The sequence below is a fragment of the Schistosoma haematobium genome, chromosome 1 (genome assembly GCF_000699445.3).
Source record: "Schistosoma haematobium chromosome 1, whole genome shotgun sequence".
NCBI classification, from domain to species: Eukaryota; Metazoa; Platyhelminthes; class Trematoda; order Strigeidida; family Schistosomatidae; genus Schistosoma; species Schistosoma haematobium.
The window spans coordinates 50,943,991-50,967,382 of record NC_067196.1 but is presented as its reverse complement, the minus strand read 5'-3'; the positions used below and the strand labels follow the sequence as shown (position 1 = coordinate 50,967,382).

Here is a 23,392-nt window from a genome sequence, read left to right as displayed (position 1 = left end):
TTTACTTTTCCAAATACACATGATTCAAAGTCAATTCAATTGATAAAAAAAAAGAACTCAACTAATCACCGTTTAATTTACCTAATTTCATTTGATTTTTGGATGTTTAATAAATTTAATTTTTAAAGAAAAAGAGAATATACTACTTATTTACAAATTCTAAAATTTTAAATGGCACCTTTACTAATAACAAATAATGTTTTAGTATTAGATACAACAACAATAAGACCATCTGAACTACATGTTAAAAACTCGAAAGAATATGATAAATTCGATGAAAATGAAATGAAAGATGAGATTGAAATGAAAGATTTAAATTGGCAAAATTTATTGCCAAAATCATCATCTGATCAACTAGAGAATAGAACTTATCCAATGCAAATACAAACAGCATTTCGTATTGATGGTAAGTATGTTGTTGTCTTTTCTTCTCGTAAAAAACAACTAGATAAGAATTTTATGAGATGGTGAAGATTTGTAGTTTAGGTGAAAATTTGTTCTCTAAGCTGGATGGTTTTGTTGTGGAGCTTTCATTGTTCTTTTGAAAAACATAATCAAAATAAACTATAGGTAGAATTTTGTGCTGAGGATGTTATTCAGAAGAACAATGAAAACTCCATGATCAAACCATTTAGCTCAGTGGAAAAAATGTCATTTAAGAATTATATGCTTTACTTCTTTCTTTCTATATGGATATTTCGACGATTGTTTAGGTGATATATACTGATAATATTTGAAATCCTGTCGAAAATCAAGCAGTTCTGGTTGCGCATGTTGATCCATCCGTAGTATATGCCCATGACTCTAAACAGCATCAAAACTCATAATTTTTATGTCTAATGATAAATGTGACAGTATCCGACCAGCGAATTAGAATCCAGTGATTAACATTTCAAACTTTATCTATAATAAGACATTATCTATCAGTATAATTAATAAACTGGTCCCAAGGCTTTCACTTAGATATTCTTGATATTGGAAAATAATTACTTCATTTTATGCAATTTTCAATGATTCTTCGAAACAACCTCAGCCAATGATGAAAATCACCTTAAAAATGATAGTTATTATGACGAAATTATCAGTCGATTGTTGACAGTAAATTTTCTTACTATTAGAGAAATTCCCTTAAATTGCTTAAATATATGGGATATTTGACTGGAATTTGTTAGCCTCGAATAATATCCATTAAATTGATCTGGTGATGAAATCTCGTTATACATATCAGGATAAATGAATTTCTCCTGAAATTACTATCATAAAATTTTGAGATCAGAACTTTAAAGAATGTTGAAAGATATTATTACCAATAATATTACTAATAGTAATCGTAATAACGAATGCCAACATTTATGTAAAATGAGTTCGTCAGAAACATGTATAAAATATAATCAAAGTTACACTCGAGTAAAATATATGGGTGGTAGAATAAATGAAAAAAATTAAGATAATTCATATGTCCCAAGGTCAGTATAGATCACGTGTGTAACAATACTAAGTCAAAGATATATCATCATGATCTGTTAAATGATTATCAAATGTTCGTTCAGCGCTTCGTTTCCAACCCATTCTAATAAATACTTGTTAGTTATCACTAAGATGAATATGCATGTTAGTCATTAAATACTTACAATTTTTGGTACTTCAGATCCTAACTGCATTTCGCTGATATATATGAACAAGTATTGAACTGCAGTTCAACAATTCTAGAATATGATTTTGAGATACATCAGTATAGAACACAGGAGATTCACCATACCCTATGACTATACGGAATACTTCATCCATCAAAGTTTAACTCACAAGCAATAATGGTGTTTTTTTACTGTTAGATAGGAATAAGAGATCAACAAATCAGAGCCTTGATTTAAGATAGTATACTTAAGAAGCTAAACAACTTTCAAAGTATCCACATTTAGAAATATGTTCACTCAGAATAAAATACAAATGAGTGTTTATTTATTTTTTACACAACCTATATTTTGTATAGATTAAGCAATGTGAAATTAACGCCTACATCTCTTTATTAAAAATAAATAAATAACCTTAATAATTAATGAAGCTACAAGACAACATTTTTTTTGTTTCCGCTAAATTGTTTACATCATGAATCAGCACAAAAACTAAAAGTTACATTATAAGATCAATTAGTATTTATACAAAACAACAACTTGACAGCTATTTAACATGAAAGCTAAGTAAATTACTTGAATAATCAATATATCACATTAACTGTATTGATTTATTGAAATTATAGATTGAAATCAGTGTACAAAAGCTATTTCTGTTTTAATACTGATAAGTTAATTTTTCAAGCAAAAAACAAACAATCAATATACCGACAAACTACTGTGCCAACAAAAAAAAAACAAAGCAACAAAACCTAGAATTAATGTTGAACCGATGTCACACTATATGAAATGGAATTTTTTACTTAAATATATACATTTTTTGTCAAGTTAGTTTTACATAATTTTTTTTAACTAAAAAGGAGTATTACTTGGAAATAGATATGTATAGTAGAATGATGATACGTTTTAATTTAGAACTCTTCAATAGAGCCGACAGTATGAAAGAGAATATATAAATTTATAGAAAAATAGGCAAAGAACAGTAACACATTGACAACAATTTCGATGTTGAAAATGACAAATGATTCTATCACACAACTATATAATTGTAATCATATAAAATGGAAAATAACAATGTATGTGACTGAATTTTTTTAAAAAAAGAAACGAAGATCTTTATCGCTTGAGTATATTTTCTAAACTGTTACTTTATAATGAAAAAATTAAAACTTTTATATTCTGTTCATGAAATCGATTGCCTGTTTTTTTTTGTACTTTTTTTAAAAATTAACAGTCAACAACATACGTGTATGTTTTGTTTGTGAAAGCGGTTGATACAATTATGAATATTATTGTTAGATATTGAACAATTTCATTTAATGAGGACAGATATGAGAGAATTCATATGACTACTAAACAGTATTTAATGTAGGAATACTATTTGTAATTATTTATTTTACAAGTTAAATTGATATTGTAATCTATGCAAACAATAATGAAGATTATAGTAATTTATGGGTGTGAAACATAAACTTTGATAATAGAGGATATTCACAGGTTACTAGCATTCAGTCATAGGTGGCCTCAATCCATTGATCGTGTATTTGGGGATCATCAGGTTAATCATTCTGGAATTAGACACAGAATACTAGGAAAGGATGGAAAACTGGCTGATGAGGTAGTGAATCTCTATCGATTGAGATGCTTAGAACATGTTTAACAGATTCCCATCTACCGACAACGTGGACACGTGATGATGGGTGTTATAAGAGTAGGTTGGTTGGGAGTGAACCAGGGTAAACAGATCAACTCACGACGTCAGTCCGTAAGCATACTGACTATTGTAGTGAGCTGTGTGTGTGTTTGTGCAAACGGACTACATGGTTGTGGTCGATGTGACCATCATAACTAGTGATTAGAGACTCTGAGTGAAATGGCTCAAAATCGTTTGGAGTGGTTCAGGTTCATCCACTCATTTTATTCTCTTAGATCCGAAGTGTACAAATGTTTTTATTATACTAATTTGTATATTTTTCTTGAATGGTATCTCGTATGTCGAATCGTTTGTACTACCATGAATTCTCTTACTATTGTGTGATTTGCACTGACAATTTGATCTTATCGTGCTAATGGGTTGTGTGAACTTGGACCGATGTACTAACCATAGGAGAACAAGACAAAATATTCACATAACAGGTATGCATGTCTTGGAATCTAAACTATCTTCTCGTTTGATCTTCATGTGTATTTCCTAAGCCGTGCTTTTGATGTACTACAACAGTTCTCTCCGTCAGACTACTAGGACAGCTTCAAAACCACGTTCCACCATATACTACTTACTAGCTATCTTGTGAGTATCGTACACCACACTATGTTCTACGTTACATACAACTAGTCATACTATTTTTCTTTTAGCCAGTAGATCGAAAGTTCCAACCCCGTTCAGTTTATTTTACTTTATTCAACTAAATATTGTTATTACTATCCCTTATAAGTAACCTTCAAGTATTTGCTTCGAATTATAACCACAATTCATAAAGAAAATATTCTTATAATATATAATGATTATAATATGCTTATATTTCAACTCATTTACTAATTACATGTTTATACACTGGTTTTTTACACGATTACTTTGTGAAGACTAGTAACATCACCTACTTGGACAAACTGACCAATGTCATGAATGATAAGAATCTCCGACTTATTAATTAAAAATTGAATTGACACTTTAATTATTTACTAACTCAGTATTTTATTTTAAATGACATTTACCTATATGTGAATGTTTATGTTGACAGGTTTCCTAAAATTGTATTTGAAGAGACAAATGTTCTATGTAAATTTAGGTAGTATCTTAAATTAAAAATGCAACTAAGCATATTAAAATATTCTTAAAAAATTTTTCTGACAGTTTTTTTTCCTCTTATGTTGCCTAATAAATATAAAGGTATCTTACTTAGTAGAAAAAGTAGTATTTATAAATATGGAAAGTATTTGATAATGACAATCAGTGACCCTTAGAATAATCATTAATGAAAATATTTTATCAATGAAGCATCTCCATCTCACAAGATTAGGTAGTAATTTCTATTGGACTAGTTCAAATTGATTAACTTAACAATAGGGAAAGTTAGAAGTTCTAATATTCACTATCAGATAGTTATACAAAGAAAAAATTCGATTTATATAAACGCATATACTAACTAATAATTCTTTTTTTAAAATATAGATATCAGTGATCTCTATATAATTAAATGTTGACCTGTTAGCTTCAACTTATTTGTATTTACAATTATTAGACTTCATAAAAATAAAGAAAAGATTCAGATGAATGAGCCATCTTATGCTCCAATAGAGTAGTCTGTTCAAGTAATAATTCACATTTCTTAATATTTCAATGCTGAACTTCAAAATAATCTGTACACCAGTATTTTGGTGGAGTTTTGTTCTCTGAGATGGATGGTTTGGTCGTGGAGCTTTCATCGTTCTTCTGAACGACATCCTCAGCACAAACTCCAGATAGAAGTGAGCTACAAACTGAGCTACAAATTTTCTCCACCATCTCAACACCAGTATTTAAATGATACCTAAAAATGAAACTACTCGTAAGTAGTATACATTTGTGTTAAACAATTTTTTAACCATGATTACATGATTTAAAAATAAAACAAAAATCACAATGGATATTCAGAAATTCGCATATTCAATCGTTTGTTTGATTCGAATTCTGGTAAGTACTCTTGTTTTCACTGTAATTAATAATTCAACTAAAAACTATTCAATACTACAATGGAGTTTCTAACTGTAAAGAGAGATATTTTAGTATTAACTGACTTCTGTCCACAAACACAAATAATTGTGAATGCAACATGTAATCATGTATCAAGTAACATTATGAAGTGTAAAATACTACAACATAAAACGTTGTCGAATGAGAACTCTTCATTTATGGTGTTGTTTATCTTGCTTTCACGGTCAAATTAGTTTTTTACAAATAATCGTCAATTTATAAACATCTAAAAATCATTTCAACCTAATATAAATTAGGTATATTCTTGATAAAACTATACGATTTTTATTATATTCGCCATTCGTTTTTCTTATCATTGTAATATGGTTAGATTTTCAAGGTCATAAAATTGATTTATTGCAACAGAAATTAGACGAATCGTTTGTAGTATTTATCCACTGAATAAACAATTACTTATATGTTGACATTACATTTTATACTTTAAATATATAAACGTTTGTTTACAACGATAATGTACATATATCGATATCGAATTAATGATAAAAACATACAAACTTATAGTAGATTCATTCATTAAAATTATAGTATCGAGAAATGTATAGATAATAAACTTTGATTATACCGATTCTTCAGTATGTATACAATGCATTTGTTAGTTCAGTTATTATCACCACTTACCATATATATATATATATATATATATATATATATATATATATATATATATATATATATATATATATCAGTCTATTTGTCTCTTGTAACTGGACATATATAGTCCTAGCTATCTCCTTGTGATTCACCAACCAACATATGAAAGATAATGAAGTCAATTTAACTCTGTATTATAGTCCATGTAATATATAAATAATTGTTTAAACAGATAAGTAGGTCTAAATGGACATATATATAAGGTCTATAATACTATTTTCTATCTATCAGTGTATTTTCGTGATAAGGATATTATTATTATCCCTAGGAATATTATATCACAGTCAAAAACGTACTATAGCGTACATATTGTAAATATGTACTCCTTCAAAAGTACATTTTCTGGGTTGAATATGATTTTTGTCGTGAACAAATATCATCAGAAAACCTAATTATAGATAATAAATATTACATGACTTTCAATATAATTTGGAATTTCTGAACACTATACACTTATCATCTCTTCAGAGGTTGAACCTAATGAAATAATGTTATACTCAAATCATTTATATTTCTATCCGCGATTACAAGTTGATTTTATTTACAAATTTCTATTCTGAACATATCCAATGTAGTGTAATCTAGCGTACTCAATAAAAAACAAAATAATAAAAGTTACTGTTTAAAATGAAATCTTCGACGAAAATCACATCCTGTTATACAACACAATCATAATAATAACTAGTTTATTGTATTTACAATAATCAAATTGTACATAATCTACAAGTCACTTTAGTAATACTAAAATAAATTCATATCACACTAAAATGTTTACCTTTTATAATGACTGAACTAGGATATTCTACACTTAAGTCTTATTTTCTCATACACATATACGGTGATATAAAGTGCCTACCCCTACTACGACTCAGTCACTACACATTCAACTGTAACTCTAAACAAAAAAACTTCTCTGTTAAGGAGGACACATATATTATTATCGTTAATTATTTCAGATATCCTATTTGATAAGTATGTTCATATATTTTCAGTGTTTTTTTTCGAAAACAAACAATTTATAGGTTATTTTACGATCTACAAAAAAAACTTAACATAGACACAAATGAAACTGAAAAGCTTATTGAATCTACAAAGAACTTAGTCTTTGAAATAGTTCAAAAAAACAAAAAACAACACCATTTATTAACAAAAAAATAATTTGAGGTATATATTAGTGTTAAAATAACAAGACTCAATTCAAATAAGATGAGAAGTACATGTATACATATTAGTTTATCTATTTTCTATGTTACTACTTTTAAGCATTTTGTTTGTTTGTTTTATTTTAGATAAATTATTAGATAAATATCATTTTGAAATTCACATTGATGAATTTCAATTTAATAACTTTAAAAAGGCTAAAATCAGTTATTATAACAATAATAATATAAGAAAAACAAAATAAAAACTGATTAGTCACTAACTTAAAACACACATGAAAAATTTGAATTAAATAATCAACCTTAATGTAACTAATTATGTTTTCTAAACGATAAAAGTAAAGTAAGTAGTAAGTAAACGATAAAAGATGAATTTGAGTTCATTATTTATGATAATAATTCATTAAGGGATAAAATGTGATATAATAGAGAAGTATAATATATTTCGTTTAATGTTTGTAAGGTTGATATATCTCATGTAATATAAGATGGTTAGGTGAAGATTAAACATTAAAATGATAAATTAATTATTATGAACGGATAACAGGTAACAAATGAACAGCTAATAGAACATATTTTGATGTTTTAGTTAACTAATCAGTGAATCAATTCAAGATGACTTAACATACAATAAAAAAATCATGACTAGTGATGTTCCACTACGATAGGTTTGAGGTATCGGATAAGTATCCACCTGTGCTATGTTATAACTGAAATTAAAAATATATAAACTATTAGGTTTTCGATTGAGATCATGAACCGATTGATGTTAGACCACCACAATTAAAAACCTGGAAGCACCGGACGGCCGTTCCGTGGGACTCCTCAGCAGTGCGCATCCACGATCCTGCTCGCGGGACTCGGACCCAGGGCCTTCGGTCTCGCGTGCGAACGCTTAACCAACTGGACCACTGAGCCGGCATCCAATGGTGATAGTTTCTAACTATTAAATTTTAACTCAGTAGTCTAGTGATTTGATGTTCATCATAAAACCTACAGTTTATGAATCTAATCCAATGTAAAATCACAAGTTCCTACCATTGAGGAGTAGAAAACTATAACAAAGAAGTTATTCAGTTCCATTTGTTTATCAATGATTACCCAGTTGATGATATGACTGTCACCATTATATTCATAAATGTTTTCATTTACCCAAAATATAGCTACAGTACAAAGGGTTGTATACTTTGTACTTTAGGTCTCCATAACGTCATCTGTGTAAATAGTTTAGTGACTTGAAAATTTGTGTTTATTTTCTCAAAAGAAAACAGTCATCGCCATTTTCATACCAATCATATATAAACTTCTTTAACATTTTTATGCAATCTTTCATATTATAAGAGATACAGATATTATTAATAATCAATTCTTATATTCCACTGTATGTAGATGTTTATACATGTCTTTTAAATTTAACCTTCTTTAATGTCTATCAAAAAGAAATATAATAAAGTAAACCAACCCAGCAATTGAATCGTTGCATATACAAGTTAATATTGGACTATGAACTATGACTTATGCATAGGTCTAGTGTAAACTATCTATATGTAAATTGACTCATTCGTTTCGTTTTTTTTCTTTAATTTTTATATAAAAGTTTGTAAATTTTAATTCACTCAGTTGTTTATCATTGTTGCTTTGTTTACCTATTTTGTTTGTTATTATTATTATCATCTTCATTATCATTATTTTATTCATTGCTTATTTTCATTGAATAAAAAAAAACACAACAAAATAATATCCGGTATGAAGAATAGTGTTTTTCACGAACACAAAGAAATGATTAATTCTTTACTGAATTATATTGACTTCTCTCTCTCTCTCTCTTTATCTTGTTTAGGTTTTATTCTCTTCTCTATTCGTTTACACAGCATATATATATATATATATATATATATATTGTATGCTTGTTAGATGTTGTTTTGTAGTAATTTATAAAAGGAGTAAAAACTCAATGAATAAATTGTATCACGCCATTGAAATATAAACATTTGTTATTCTTGTTTTATGGTTTATTATCATCTTCTTTAGTAAAACAAAACATTTTCTTTTCTCTCATCATTACTAATTTATTCACAATCAAGTTACCTGTAAATAAATGTATATTAGTAAATAGTTATATTGTCTTTTGATAAATGATTATTATCTTGATGATAATTTATTGTGATGTTCATGAGTAATCGTTTTATTGGTTAAGAGTAAATGTTAGAATATTCTCACACTGATCAACCATTTAATAATAAATCAATCTCTTTTTGCTTGATTGTTTATTGTCGTTGAACTCTATTGATAAAGGTAACAATAAGAAATAATAAATCGATCATTATCAGATTACCATTAAAGCTGTCCAATACCTCCAGGTTTTCAGTGGTGGTTTAAATTAGATCGGTGAATGATTTCAATGAATAGAAAAGTACTTTGAACTCGGATTCTTCGATAATATTGAAGAGTACAATGTATCTACGATTTTAAAAATACAGACACAAATTATTACTTATTAAATGTATCTATGTAAGGGTTTATTCACTCCATAAACTATGCAGTCAAATCATTAACGAGTGTAAACGAAAATTCACTCATCAAAACCAATACACAGAAGAAACGTCTTTCGACATTTGTGTGTACACCATATTGAAAGAGATTACTGTTATTTTATGGCCATTTTATTGTTATTGACATTGTGTGCATAATCATTCCCTGGTAAATGGTTGATTTGGCACTTATACAGTATTTTCGATCCTTTTCTTTAAACCTAATCAGTCAATGAAAGTATTATAACAACTAATATGATATCTTATCTTTTTCAATCACTACAAATATTTCTACCAAGAATTTAAACAATGTGCAAAGACCTCGTTTGAAAATATAAAAGAAATATGTGACATTTTAAATGTATTGAACAAATAAAATTTCTTTTTTAAAGTTGATGTAACTGCTATTGATAAATGATACTTTACCAAGCGAACTATCAGGCTAGATGAAAGTAATATTATTGAATTGATTTGCATTAAGAACAGGTAATAATTGGGCATTCATTGAAAATTGGTAAACAATGGACTAGGGATACACCCTAGTATGCTACTCTTTAAACGATATTCACCTTTGTAACTTCAACCACATGGAGAACACCCGATAACATCAGTAATGAGTGTTTTACTTAAAAAATAGGTGAATTCCACTATTCATTGCTCCCTTGATTCTACCACGAAATGTACTTCCAAACTAAATAAACATCACAGTATCCTTATCTTTATAATATTATTAAGATGAATCGATTAGAATGAACAATTGATGGAATACAAATAAATACAACAGAAAAATAGTTCCAAAGACAACTATTTACTTAAAAGTTAATTATATATGTCCTTAAACGATTTGGTCTGTTTACATGGAAACAGAATGATTAAAATAGTGATATCAAGTGACCGTCAGGAAAACGTAACTCTCTAAAGAATCTAAAACGGAAGTTAGTCTCAAGTTATATAATTTTCCACATACATTACAACGATGATTACCCTTTGAAATTTTCACTTAACATCTATTAAAATAGATGAGATACTTGCTTTCTCCGCTTCATGATAAATTACTACTTATGAAAAGAGATCGTTACCAATCGTAATAGAGATCAGTAAAGAGGAAACCTTCTACCTGTCTTACAATAATTATTACCTTCATAGTTATTTTTTTATATGAATCACGTAGATTTTTGATAATAACAATACATTTATGGTATCGATGTCTTACCATTGAATATTCTAGAATTTATGTTACTTAATTCATTCATTCATTTATGTTTTCACATAATAGACTATTCAGCATACGACCAAGAATCGGATATATCAGACAATAATAACAAATCTAATCAAATGTTGCCAATTTATTGTTCCATCATGGGTTTAATAATTATTTCATTATTATGTTATGTTGTATACAAATTATGGCGACAAAGAGAAGCGTCAAAAAATGCCAAATTAACTGATTCGTACAATAGTAACAAAACTGATTTATTAGATAGAACATCTTGTTTGGATAATAATCATTTACAACATCGAAGAATCTCATCAGGTTTCATAAATAATAATAATAATGCTCATTTACCAAATCATTCACCTCAGTCTACAACTGAACTTAATAACACTATTAATTCAACACCCGATAACGATATTAATAATCATCTTCAATTTAATGATATTATTGTTGGTCATGAAAAAGCACCATTACTTGGGAAATTAGATTATTCAAACAGCTCATTTAGTAAGTTATTATTCCTCAGTAGTTTTTTTTAAAATTTTTATCCTATTTATCTATATTTTCTGAAATCAACAATAAACTATATTATTTTGGGGAGATTTCTGAAGACTATGGAATTTTCATGGTTTCAATAATGAAATGATCTTAACTAAACTACCACTGAAAGTTTGGGAGCAATAGTCGGTCTTTTCGTTCTAGTATAGGACTCCTCAGCTCAACTCGGGATTGAAACTGTCCAAATTCTAAAATCTTCAAAAATCCCCCTAAACTACTAATAATCACTTGTGAGCAAGTTATTAGCTTGAAGATGAAACTCCTGGAGTTATTCTGAAAAGCTATGACTAGTGGGGTCCAAGCATGTTTGGTGTGTAACTGCTATCCACAGAAGGCAATAGATGAACGTCGCACAAAATTGCGAATCGACTGAAGTTAGGTATTAACAACGTTGGATACCGGCACACGGGTCTAGGTGTCAAGCGTTCATGAGTGAGACTGGAGGTTCTAGGTTCAAGATTCGGTGGCGAGTTCGTGGATGTGCATTGCTGAGGGGTTCTATGCTAGGACGAAACAGTCATCCAATCATTACGAGTTTTCAGCAGTGTTTTAGCTGAGGTTAATTTGTTATTTAAGCTGTGAACACTCAAAAATTTCCACAAGTCCCTCTCTTTATAAGAAAATACAAGATTATCCTAATACCCTTTTTGTATGAACGCTAGTGTGTTTTAATGCATAATAACTATAACCTTTTGTATTACCATATTAAAAATTAGAAAAGTCTTTTATTGGTAGCGGTTGTATGCAAGGGAATAAAAAAAAATAAATCTATCTCCTTAGACTTTTCCATTGTGCAAAGTGATGCCTTAGTGGTCGATATATTTGTCCTTCAACCAGTAAGTCACTTTGTTCAACCACACTTTAACTAAATTCAGTCTAGACACCCGACTAGTATCATTATCCTTGACATAGAATTCGGCTAAACTTATGAAAGTCAAGAAACTTACAATATTATTATCTTTTAATTTAAATTAAAATACCACCAACTTCGTTGAATATCATTTTTATTCATTTGTTTATTTTCGAATTTCTTCAACCAAACGGAAAACTCTCTTATCGTTTTAAATATAGTCTAGATGTGTTAATCACTTCTACCATTAGTTTTGCATACAAAAAGCACACTATATTTGAAGTGAGGGGATATTTTACAATCTTGTTACACTGTACTCAATTTTTTTTGGACAGTTTCTTTTTCCATCGAAAAAAGTAATGTAATGTAATGTCATAAATTAAGCTTCATTCAATTTAACGATCCTTAATTATTAATTGGATATCTTATAAAACTTGAATGAAACTTGTGAGATAGGCTTGTTTTTTGAAACACTCTATAGTAGGTTGATCAAATCCCAACATTTTCAAATGAAATTCTCACATACATGAAACATTAGGATTATTTATTTGTGTAACTAGTATCTAGTTGAATAAGATCAAGAAATTTCTGTCTATTTCTATTTCCCTCTTGATCACTCTCATGCTAAATGATTATTTATTATTTACACTTATTTATATGCATATTTTAGGTAATTTTGAACAAAAACCAATATCAGTAATTCCAATGAATATACTAGGAGTTATTTGTTATCGTTTATCTCAACACGGATGGCAGGAACTGGCTAATATAATGGGTAAGTAGTATTAGATTTCACTATGATTTTTTCAAAGTAATAATTTTATGTATACAGATATGTTTCTTATTGAAAAAAGGACCAAATCATGCATAAACGTGAATATGATTGAAAAGTATACTTCGAATATTCCTCATGATATGCATTTAAAAAAAATTGTAAAATACATCCTACCGACCAGCAGACACAAGTAGATAGATTTTATAATAGCACAATGATATAAAAAGAATGAATGGATATAAAGTAAAGATTTGTTGGAAACCAAACGTATACAACATAGTTCAAGAGAAAAGGGTGAAGTAATGAATAAAATCAGCAAAAAATCAAAAATATAAAACAATTCAAAATGAATATATTTAAAGCTATACAAGGTCAGTTGGCCAGTTACATTTAACGCAGAACCTGGTACATGTGTACATCTGTTCAAGCTCACACAACCCATTAGCACGATAAGATCAAATTGTCAGTGCAAATCACACAATAGTAAGAGAATTCATGGTAGTACAAACGATTCGACATACGAGATACCATTCAAGAAAAATATACAAATTAGTATAATAAAAACATTTGTACACTTCGGATCTAAGAGAATAAAATGAGTGGATGAACCTGAACCACTCCAAACGATTTTGAGCCATTTCACTCAGAGTCTCTAATCACTAGTTATGATGGTCACATCGACCACAACCATGTAGTCCGTTTGCACAAACACACACACAGCTCACTACAATAGTCAGTATGCTTACGGACTGACGTCGTGAGTTGATCTGTTTACCCTGGTTCACTCCCAACCAACCTACTCTTATAACACCCATCATCACGTGTCCACGTTGTCGGTAGATGGGAATCTGTTAAACATGTTCTAAGCATCTCAATCGATAGAGATTCACTACCTCATCAGCCAGTTTTCCATCCTTTCCTAGTATTCTGTGTCTAATTCCAGAATGATTAACCTGATGATCCCCAAATACACGATCAATGGATTGAGGCCACCTATGACTGAATGCTAGTAACCTGTGAATATCCTCTATTATCAAAGTTTATGTTTCACACCCATAAATTACTATAATCTTCATTATTGTTTGCATAGATTCAATATCAATTTAACTTGTAAAATAAATAATAACAGAAAGTTTTCGTCTGCCACATCCTCGATCATCACATCACAACATAATAGCATATTGCGGTCAGAATCCTTTTTTTTAACCGACAGACAATTATCTTAGCTATCCTACAAGTGTCGCAAATCGGTAAAAGCCTATAGAAATTCCCGAATTATTTAGGCCCCAGCCTACGGGGATTAAGGTGATTCACAAGATAGGTGAAGTATATCTTGTTTATTTACAAACACAACAAACCTTTTGCAATTTGGTTTATTATTATTTTTATTGATATTATTCTTACCTGCATCCATTTTAGATTTAGAAACAAGCAAATTTGATCAATTACCCTCAGAAGTAACATCAGACTTATTATCAGCTGCTATGGAAGCTCAAAATACTGTTGAATCCCATTTAAAAGTATGTAATCAAGATAACTCTAATACAATACAATCAATCACTCATAACAATCCTAAAAATAACTTAACAATGACCGTTTCAATGTTTCAATATATGTGTCTACAAAATACAGTGAATTTAGGTCAACTAATGAATTCTTTACAAAAACTTAATCGTTCAGATCTTGTCGCCTTAATTCAACAACACACTGGAATAATAAAATCGAAAAAATCTATCAATCATTCAAATGAAGAATATAAAGATAAAACAAAATCAATGAAATCCAAAGAAAATTTCCAAATAGAAAACTAATTACAATTCTTTATTCCTAATATAAATAGATTATCATTGAATAAAGAAAATATTTAATTAGTTTTACTAGAATAGTACTTTTAATCTAAGTCAAAATAATCATAGCCTTTCATTAATTTACTTTACCCTAAGTCAAACATTATAATTAATTTACAGGATGAAAGGATAAAATACATTGTTGAATTATAAGATCTTTTCAATACTTTTTACAGTTTAATCATATTTCATTATTATGTAACAACAATAACAATAACAAACTATAACAAATCATCTATTTGCTATTTAATTTTAATATTATTTCAAACCAGTGAACTATTAAACATTTTTTTCTATTGACAATTGAATGCATTTCAAACAAAAAGAATATCACAATGAAACGATAGTACGTAGAGAGTCAAGGCATGAAATTAAACAAAAAATTGTCAATATAAAATACCCATTCTTACTTTTCTTTTGTGTGTATGTGTGTAATCGAATATATACTTGTTACATGTTATTGATATGTTTCATGGTTTTATCTCTGTATATTGTGTGCTAACTTGTTCATTTGTCAAATATCCAACATCTTTTTTAATTCAAACATTTAATAAAATCGTTTATCTGATCATGTTATTTTGTTGAATTTTTCTATGATAAAAACAAACAAACATACACTTGAGTGTTAACTTGAACAATGTTAAACAAGAATTGAATGGTTTGATTTGTGTAAAATATAATAAGTGTTTATCTTCTATACCGGAAATATATTTCAATGATAGAATATTCTTAACAATGATTGAATGATGTATGGCATAAAAGAACATATATACAGAACCAGAAATTGTTTATTAATTAGCCGGTGATCAATCTATTAAAAAAAAACACAACATATATATTGACAATTGTGTTTAATGATCTATTGCTTTTATTGTAAGTTTCCAATTTCTTTTTATCAATATTACAAAACTAACAATAACTATTGTTACTATTCCCTTTTATTATTCATATCGCCTATTTGATTATAAATTAATAGTTATTTAAAGAATCTTTATACAACTGTTTACCTATTCTCATGTTTATTTTGATTTTCTGAATAAAATAGGATAAAATAATATTCAATGTTAACTGAATACATTTATTGAGACATTTTGTACATAATGAATCGCCTTACATATTAAAATCCATTTTATATTGAGATATAAACAATAAGTGTTTTTTCTTCTTTTTTTTAACATACACTATTCCCCATTTATTTTTTGTTTTGCTTCTTTTCATGCATAAAATGCAAGAAAAAGTAATCATAATAAAATTTAATATGATAGCATATATTACGTATTAATTAGGTTGATTTCCTTATTGTTTCTTTATTATTTGAATTTTTCTGTACAAATTACAATTACTTTTACTGAACACACATACATGTATACTTCCGCCATTATGTTTTCTTTGCTTTGAATAAATTTATGATATTTCACTCTGATAGTGATTAGTGTTATGATTATACTAATAGATAGTTGAGGATTCTCAACAATTTACAGCAACACAAATGACAATCATGTTCACCAGAACAGTAAACTATTAATTAGATTATGATAAAGGAAAAGACTTACTTACGCCTGTTACTCGACGTGGAGAAGCATAGGCCGCTCACCAGCATTCTCCATCTATCCCTGTCATGGACAATTCTCTCCGGGTGTTTTCATTTCTACTGATACTTTTCATGTCTGCCTCCAATTCCCGACGCAGTGTGTACTTCGATCTACCTCTTTTCCGTTACTCTTCAGGATCCCGGGTTAGCGCTTTCCTCGTGATGCAGCTTGGCGATTTCCACGATGTATGTCCAACCCACTTCCTCTTCAACCGGAAGCTAAATTGTTCTCTCCCACAGTAATTTATTGCTGATGGTATCCGGACAACGGACACTGGGTATCTTATGTAGACAATCGTTTATAAATACTTGTACTGTTTCGATGATGGTTGTAGTGGCTGTCTACGTTTCCGCTACGCACAGTAGGACTGTCTTGACGTCCGTATTGAAGATTCTCACTTTTATGTTGACTTGCAGACAATGGTTTTGAGTTCCATATGTTCTTCAACCGTAGGAATGCTACTCTTACTTTGACAGTCCTCTTCTTTACGTCTGCATCCGATCCTCCTTGTTCACCGATGATGCTGACCAGGTCTGTGAAAGTTTCCACCTGTTCCAGTGTGACGGGTTGGTGTCCTCCGTGTTGCATTTGAGGATGTTGCTTTTCTTTTGTGTATGTTGAGGCTTGCTGATGCAGAGTCTGCTGCTACACTGTTTGTCTTGACCTGTATTTATTCATGTGTATGAGATAGAACTTGGTGGTCGGAGAAGTCTAAATCATCTAGTTGCATTCAAGCTGCCAAATGTAGTCCGTGCTTCCCCTCAGATGTCGAGGTCTTCGTAATCCAGTCAACTACTAGATCTTCCACATATTTCTGCTTGTCAGCTCTAATACTCCTCTTCACTTGCTTGTCTGCCTCTGTGTATTCGGTTTGTGTCTTTCTCTGCTCTTATTTGGCTGTTGAAAATTTCTGTCCTCTTGTTCTTCCTTTCTTGAATTCTGTCCAGAGTATCGATAGGAAACCATTCCTTATGATGGTGCTTCTTGCGGCCCGGCACCTCCTGAAACTTTGAAGTCAATGCTGTTTTAATCCCTTCCCAGTTGTCCTCCATGGTAGCTTCTTCTTTCAGTAGGTCCTGTAAATTTTGGAACCTGATGTCTATAGTTATCCTGAATTCTTTGAGTTTGTCAGCATCTCGAAGGAAGGTTGTATTAAACTCTTGTAATGCTATTTCTTCAGTTTTTCAATGTTCTTTCAGCTCGTTTCATTTTGGCCATAACCGGGTGGTGGTGATCTGAAGCTATGACAGCTCCTCTCCTGGTTCTCACATCTCCCATTGACCTGAATATCTTAATGGTACGAATGTGACCGATCTGGTTCTTTGTAGTGTGATCCGGTGAGACTCATGTAGCTTTTTGTATGCATTTTTGGGGTAATATAGTGCCTCCTACAGCCGTTTTGTTGAATGCACATAAATTTGCAAATCTGTCGCCATTCTCATCACTTTCTCCCTGTCAGTTCATAGCGTCCCGTGATGTCTGCATACTCAGTATTGTCTATTCCGACTTTCGCGTTTAGGTCTCCGGTCAGGTTCCTGAGCACTTCACTAAGATCAATTGTAGCTTCTCGTAAAACTGGTATTTAACGTCTTCGTTGCTATTATCGGTGGGTGAATAACATTCATTGTGATCCCCTTCTTCTTTGTCTTGAAGGATACTTTGATGATTCCGGATCTATGAGATTATCATCCTATAAGTGAGTTTTGTGCTTCTTTGGACAGCATCAGAGCAACTCCCTGAGTGTAGATCATTTTCTTCTTCGTGACCAGAGTATAAGTGAGCCTCTCTCGAATCTAACCTTTTCTGTCCAGTTTGGGTCCAATGTGTCTCACTGATTCCGAGCACCACCACGTTGTATCTCCTCATTTCTGTAGCTATTTGACTGGTTCACTCGGTCTCTCACATTGTTTGGACATTTCATGTACCTACATTAATTGTTGATCTAGTTGTTAGAGGGAAAACCGGACTAATGGCTTCCGAACAATCTTGGTTTTTACCATGTGCTATAATTTTTCTGGACGAAGATTCAAGTCGGACGGAGGAGTTTGAATTGTCTATTTTGGTTAGTGTTTTTCAACAAGGTTATTTTCTACGAGATAGGGTTGCTGACCCCGTGCTCAACAATCCTTCTTTACTCGGGCTTGGGAGCGATAGTAACCATAGGAGAGCTACAGGGAGACTTTAAAGGAAAAGGCGAATTAGAGAATATTGTAATATTTTCTTTACAATGAAGTAAAAGTCATCCAATCAACAAGTAGAATTAAATATTCTTTTTTCTTAATGATGTATACCAAATAACTGATGACAATATTGAAATGTTTAGTGCTGACGATCTAAATGTAACTTCACAACTATTTTGAAGTAGGAACTAATTCAAATGTAGTATTAATATGACTACCCCGATGATATGTGAAGGTTAGTCTAAGTAAGGATATACCTATACAATGATTGATAACGGAATATAATGACACAAGAATAAATCGTAGGGCGATGATAGCCAAAACACGTGATATGAATTTTATTACAGATTACACAAAGACTCACAAGTTTCAACAGTGAGACCAACAAACTTCCATTCTTAAGAAAATAGATTTTTTAATTAGACGAGAATTTGTTTGATAACAGAATAAGATCAATAGATACTGAGTAAAGTTATAGTCTAACAAGATAAGTGCCTATCCATCAATACTATTAGAAAAATATTATAACGGAGGATGAAAATGATTTACGGGTCAGAATTATGAAGGATAATTGTCCGCTTGACAGATATATGAAGGATGAAAAAAATGTAAAAGTCATAATCATAACTGAATAATAATCATTAAAAATTGTTAAGAGCTTAAAATAAGTGATTACGGTTTAAAATTATACAACAATAATGAGAACAAAACAAAACCAAAACATACTACAGAAGGGAATCAGGGTTATGGAAGGATGAATGATATGTGGTAACGAGTTGGACATACAGTTCTTGCACAGAATTCGCACCTGAATTGGTGGATCGCCAATAAATTTATATAATAAATGCCAAATATACTCAGATTATCTAAATTATATTTATTAAAATATCTGCAAAAATACTTGTGTACTTAGTGTAAAGTCCCGACCGTTGTTGCTACCTTGACGTGGTGGTCGGGCTTGCCTATCGTGATGAAGCAACCGAGCTATACTGGCTGGAACAACCGTTCCTCAAGGTCCTACCATGTCAGACAGGTCGGTTGAAGAGCGGTAAGACTAAAAGCAACAAACCCAAGGTCCGAAGGCGAAGTCGTACTGCTGACTGTACAGAGGTGTGACAGCAGTAAGGTGTTTCCTTCAGACAACCAGCATGACAGCGATGCTGCCTTCCCATAAGGAGGGGTGGGGTTAGAAAAGGTCGACCCTAAAAATGCACACCTCACCTTACCTCACGGATTTCCGTCTCCGGCGGTAAGGCCCTTTGAAGAACGGAGCTAACACGTCAAAAACCTCCCGCGAAAAGGCCGTGCGCGACCGGTCTCAAGCAGTTGTCTCTTGGGCACTGCGGTCACGCTCTCAGGCCACTGAGACCACCTCTAATCCAATTTCCTTTTCAGGTACCTCCAGAAGAACCCTTCCTCGGTGTGGGCAACCGGGAAGTGATAACCGCCCTCATACCTCTAACAGCACTCGAGACCACTGTATTCATAATCAACCTTCCTCTTCAATTCCTATTATTCCTCCTACATCGACTATCACCTCTAAACTTCCTCTTTCGGCTTCCTCCTCAAGTGTCACCATAGCCAACGATTCTAGTGTTCAAAACACTGTCCCAGGTCTACTGAAACCTCACTCCAAACTACACATTGGAGCCTTCAACGTACGCACCCTATGTCAAATCTGTCAGCAGGCTTCCTTGGCTAAAACCCTAGAGTTTCTTTCCATTGATGTATGCTGTGTCTCCGAAACACGCACACAGGATTCCAGTGTGGTCATTCACTTGACCTCACCTCGGCAAAACGGAGAGCCAACGAGATACACCCTACGTGTATCTGGTGACCCGATGGCCAGTTCTCATGGACTGGCAGGTGTAGGCATAGCACTAAGCATGAGGGCGGAACAAGCACTGTTGGAGTGGATCCCCGTCAACAGTCGTCTATGTGCTGTTCGGTTAAACGGCTCCGTAAGAACTCGGAAGGATAGGGATACACGTCGTTGCCTTTTCGTCGTTTCTGCCTACGCTCCCACTGACTGCAGCTCAGATGATGTGAAAGATGAATTTTACAGAAAGCTGTCTGAACTTCTTCAGAAAGCTAAACACTCAGACAAAGTACTCATAAGGGGTGACTTTAATGCTCAGATAGGTAGCTTAAACCAAACAGAAAGGCATTTAGGTGGATATTTTAGTATTCCGGCACAGCGAACAGATAATGGTGACCGTCTGCTGCAACTGTGCTCGGACAATCGCTTATTTTTAGCAAACACAAATTTTAAGCATAAGGAGAGACATCGTCTAACATGGCGACCCCCTACACCAAACCAACGATTGACTCAAATAGACCATATTGCCATCAGTCATCGTTGGAGAGGGTCGGTACAAGATTGTCGCTCATTCTGGAGTACCTGCTTGGACTCCGACCACGCCCTAATACGGGCACGCATCTGCTTGCGCCTCATTGGACGCAAAAAAGCCACAGTAAAAAGACCCATTCGAACCGAAATGAGTAGCGAGGAAACCAAAAGTAGGTTCCAGGAACAACTGAGGTCACGATTAGGTAGTTCTGAAGACGAGGCTGACCCAGATGTTGCTTGGAATGAAACACAAGCAGCTGTGGAAACAGCAGTGACATCTATCAGTGATTTAAACCACAGGGTTACAAAGAACCAGTGAATTTCTTCAAAGTCTATCACACTGATGGATTCTCGCAAACTCGTCCCATCAGGTTCCGAACATGATGAAGAGCGACAACAAATCAGATCTAGGTTAAGCAAAAGTCTAAGAAACGACCGTGAGCAGTGGTGGGCAATGAAAGCAAAAGAGATGGAAAAGGCGGCGACTATAGGGAACACAAGACAGCTTTACAGACTAATAAAAGAAACTGGAATTAATAAGTCAAGTGTAAGTCAGACTATTTCGGAAAAAGACGACACCCTCATCTGCTCTCAGTCCAGACCTTTAGAACGATGGGCGGAACATTTCAGAGAACAGTTCAACTGGCCTTCAGCTACTCTACAACTACCCTCCATTCCCAGACAGTGTGAATGGAACATTGAAGTAGGTTCCCCAACTCTCGCTGAAGTTCAGAAGGCTATAGTTAATCTGAAACGAGGAAGGGCAGCTGGTCCAGATGGATTGGCTCCAGAGGTCTTTAAGGATGGTGGTCCAATTTTAGCGATTAGGTTGACTAATATTTTAGCTAGGATCTGGGAGTTAGACGTTAACCCATCTAACTGGTCACAATCACTTATCGTCCCAATATATAAGAAAGGGTCAAAATCATCCTGTGACAACCATAGAGGGATTAGTTTAACTAATATAGTATCTAAAATACTAGCTTCGATAATTATCAGACGCCTAACTAAGACTCGTGAACTGCAAACACGAGAGACTCAAGCTGGCTTCAGACCTGGTCGTGGCTGCATCGACCACATATTCACCATTCGTCAGATTCTAGAACACAGGCATACTTATCGGCGTCCGACAATGGTGGTCTTTCTCGACTTGAAAGCAGCATTTGACTCGGTAGACCGCGAGATAATGTGGCAGTGTCTGTCATTAAAAGGCGTACCACAGAAGTACATAAACCTTGTGAAGGCTCTTTACTCGAACACTACCAGTCGAGTCAGGGCTTATGGCGAACTGTCATCTGCCTTTGCAACCTCAAGTGGTGTCCGTCAAGGCTGTCCACTTTCTCCATTTTTCTTTAACTTCATCATAGACTTATTGATGGAAATAACATTCTCGTCTACTGAATTCTCGGGTATTGATCTCCTTCCAGGAGGTCCACTTATCGACTTAGAATACGCGGATGACATAGTCCTGTTTGGTGAAGACGCTGATAGAATGCAGTCTTTTGGTAGCACTGAGCAACAATGCCAGAATGTTTGGAATGCGCTCCTCTCACTCTAAATGCAAGTTTTTGCTTCAGGACTAGTCTGCGTCAACACCTGAACTAAGGATAGGGAGTGAAGTAGTCGAACGCGTTGACAACTTCACTTATCTTGGAAGTCTGATCAGCCCTAATGGGTTGGTGTCTGACGAAATCTCAGCACGGATTCGAAAAGTTCGTTTGGCTTTTGCCAACTTACGTCACCTATGGCGAAGGCGAGATATCTGTCTATCAATAAAAGGACGAGTATACTGCGCGGCAGTCCGTTCTGTCTTAATTTACGGCAGCGAAACATGGCCATTAAGAGTAGAAGACACTCGTAAGCTATTAGTATTTGACCACAGATGCCTCAGAAATATTGCTGGCATCTGTTGGGATCACCGGGTAAGTAATAGTGAGGTTAGACGCAGGGTATTAGGGAATGATAGTAAACCAGTTGATGAGGTTATGAATCTTCATCGACTGAGATGGTTGGGCCACGTGTTACGTATGCCTCAACACCGATTACCACGACGTGCAATGCTATCCGGTATTGGAGATGGTTGGAAGAAAGTTGGGGGCGGCCAAACCAAAACGTGGCATCAGTGCTTGAAGACACTAACTTCTAGTCTGAGCCATGTTGGTAGATGCAGACTACTTGGTTGGGGTCCGCGTGACTATCGTAACCAATGATTGGAGACTCTTGGTGACATGGCTCGGAATCGTTCACAATGGCGTCGGTGTACACACTCCCTGTCTTCCCTTAAACTAAGAGATTAA

At 32.8% G+C, this 23,392-nt stretch overlaps 1 protein-coding gene across 2 annotated transcripts in view; it reads left to right on the top strand.

The window, feature by feature from the left end:
- Positions 1–16,395, top strand: part of TNFRSF4 (Tumor necrosis factor receptor super member 4) — a gene marked incomplete at its 3' end in the record, with an annotated part of 66,944 nt that extends 50,549 nt beyond the window's left edge. The window contains exons 6-8 of one of the 2 annotated variants that reach the window (XM_051209002.1): positions 11,004–11,450; positions 13,022–13,126; positions 14,546–16,395. In XM_051209002.1, the coding sequence (XP_051074415.1) occupies positions 11,004–11,450; positions 13,022–13,126; positions 14,546–14,937 (944 nt within the window). The remainder of the gene's footprint in view (positions 1–11,003; positions 11,451–13,021; positions 13,127–14,545) is intronic. The other variant, XM_012936505.3, reaches the window with a different exon arrangement.
- Between the last annotated feature and the right edge of the window lie 6,997 nt (positions 16,396–23,392).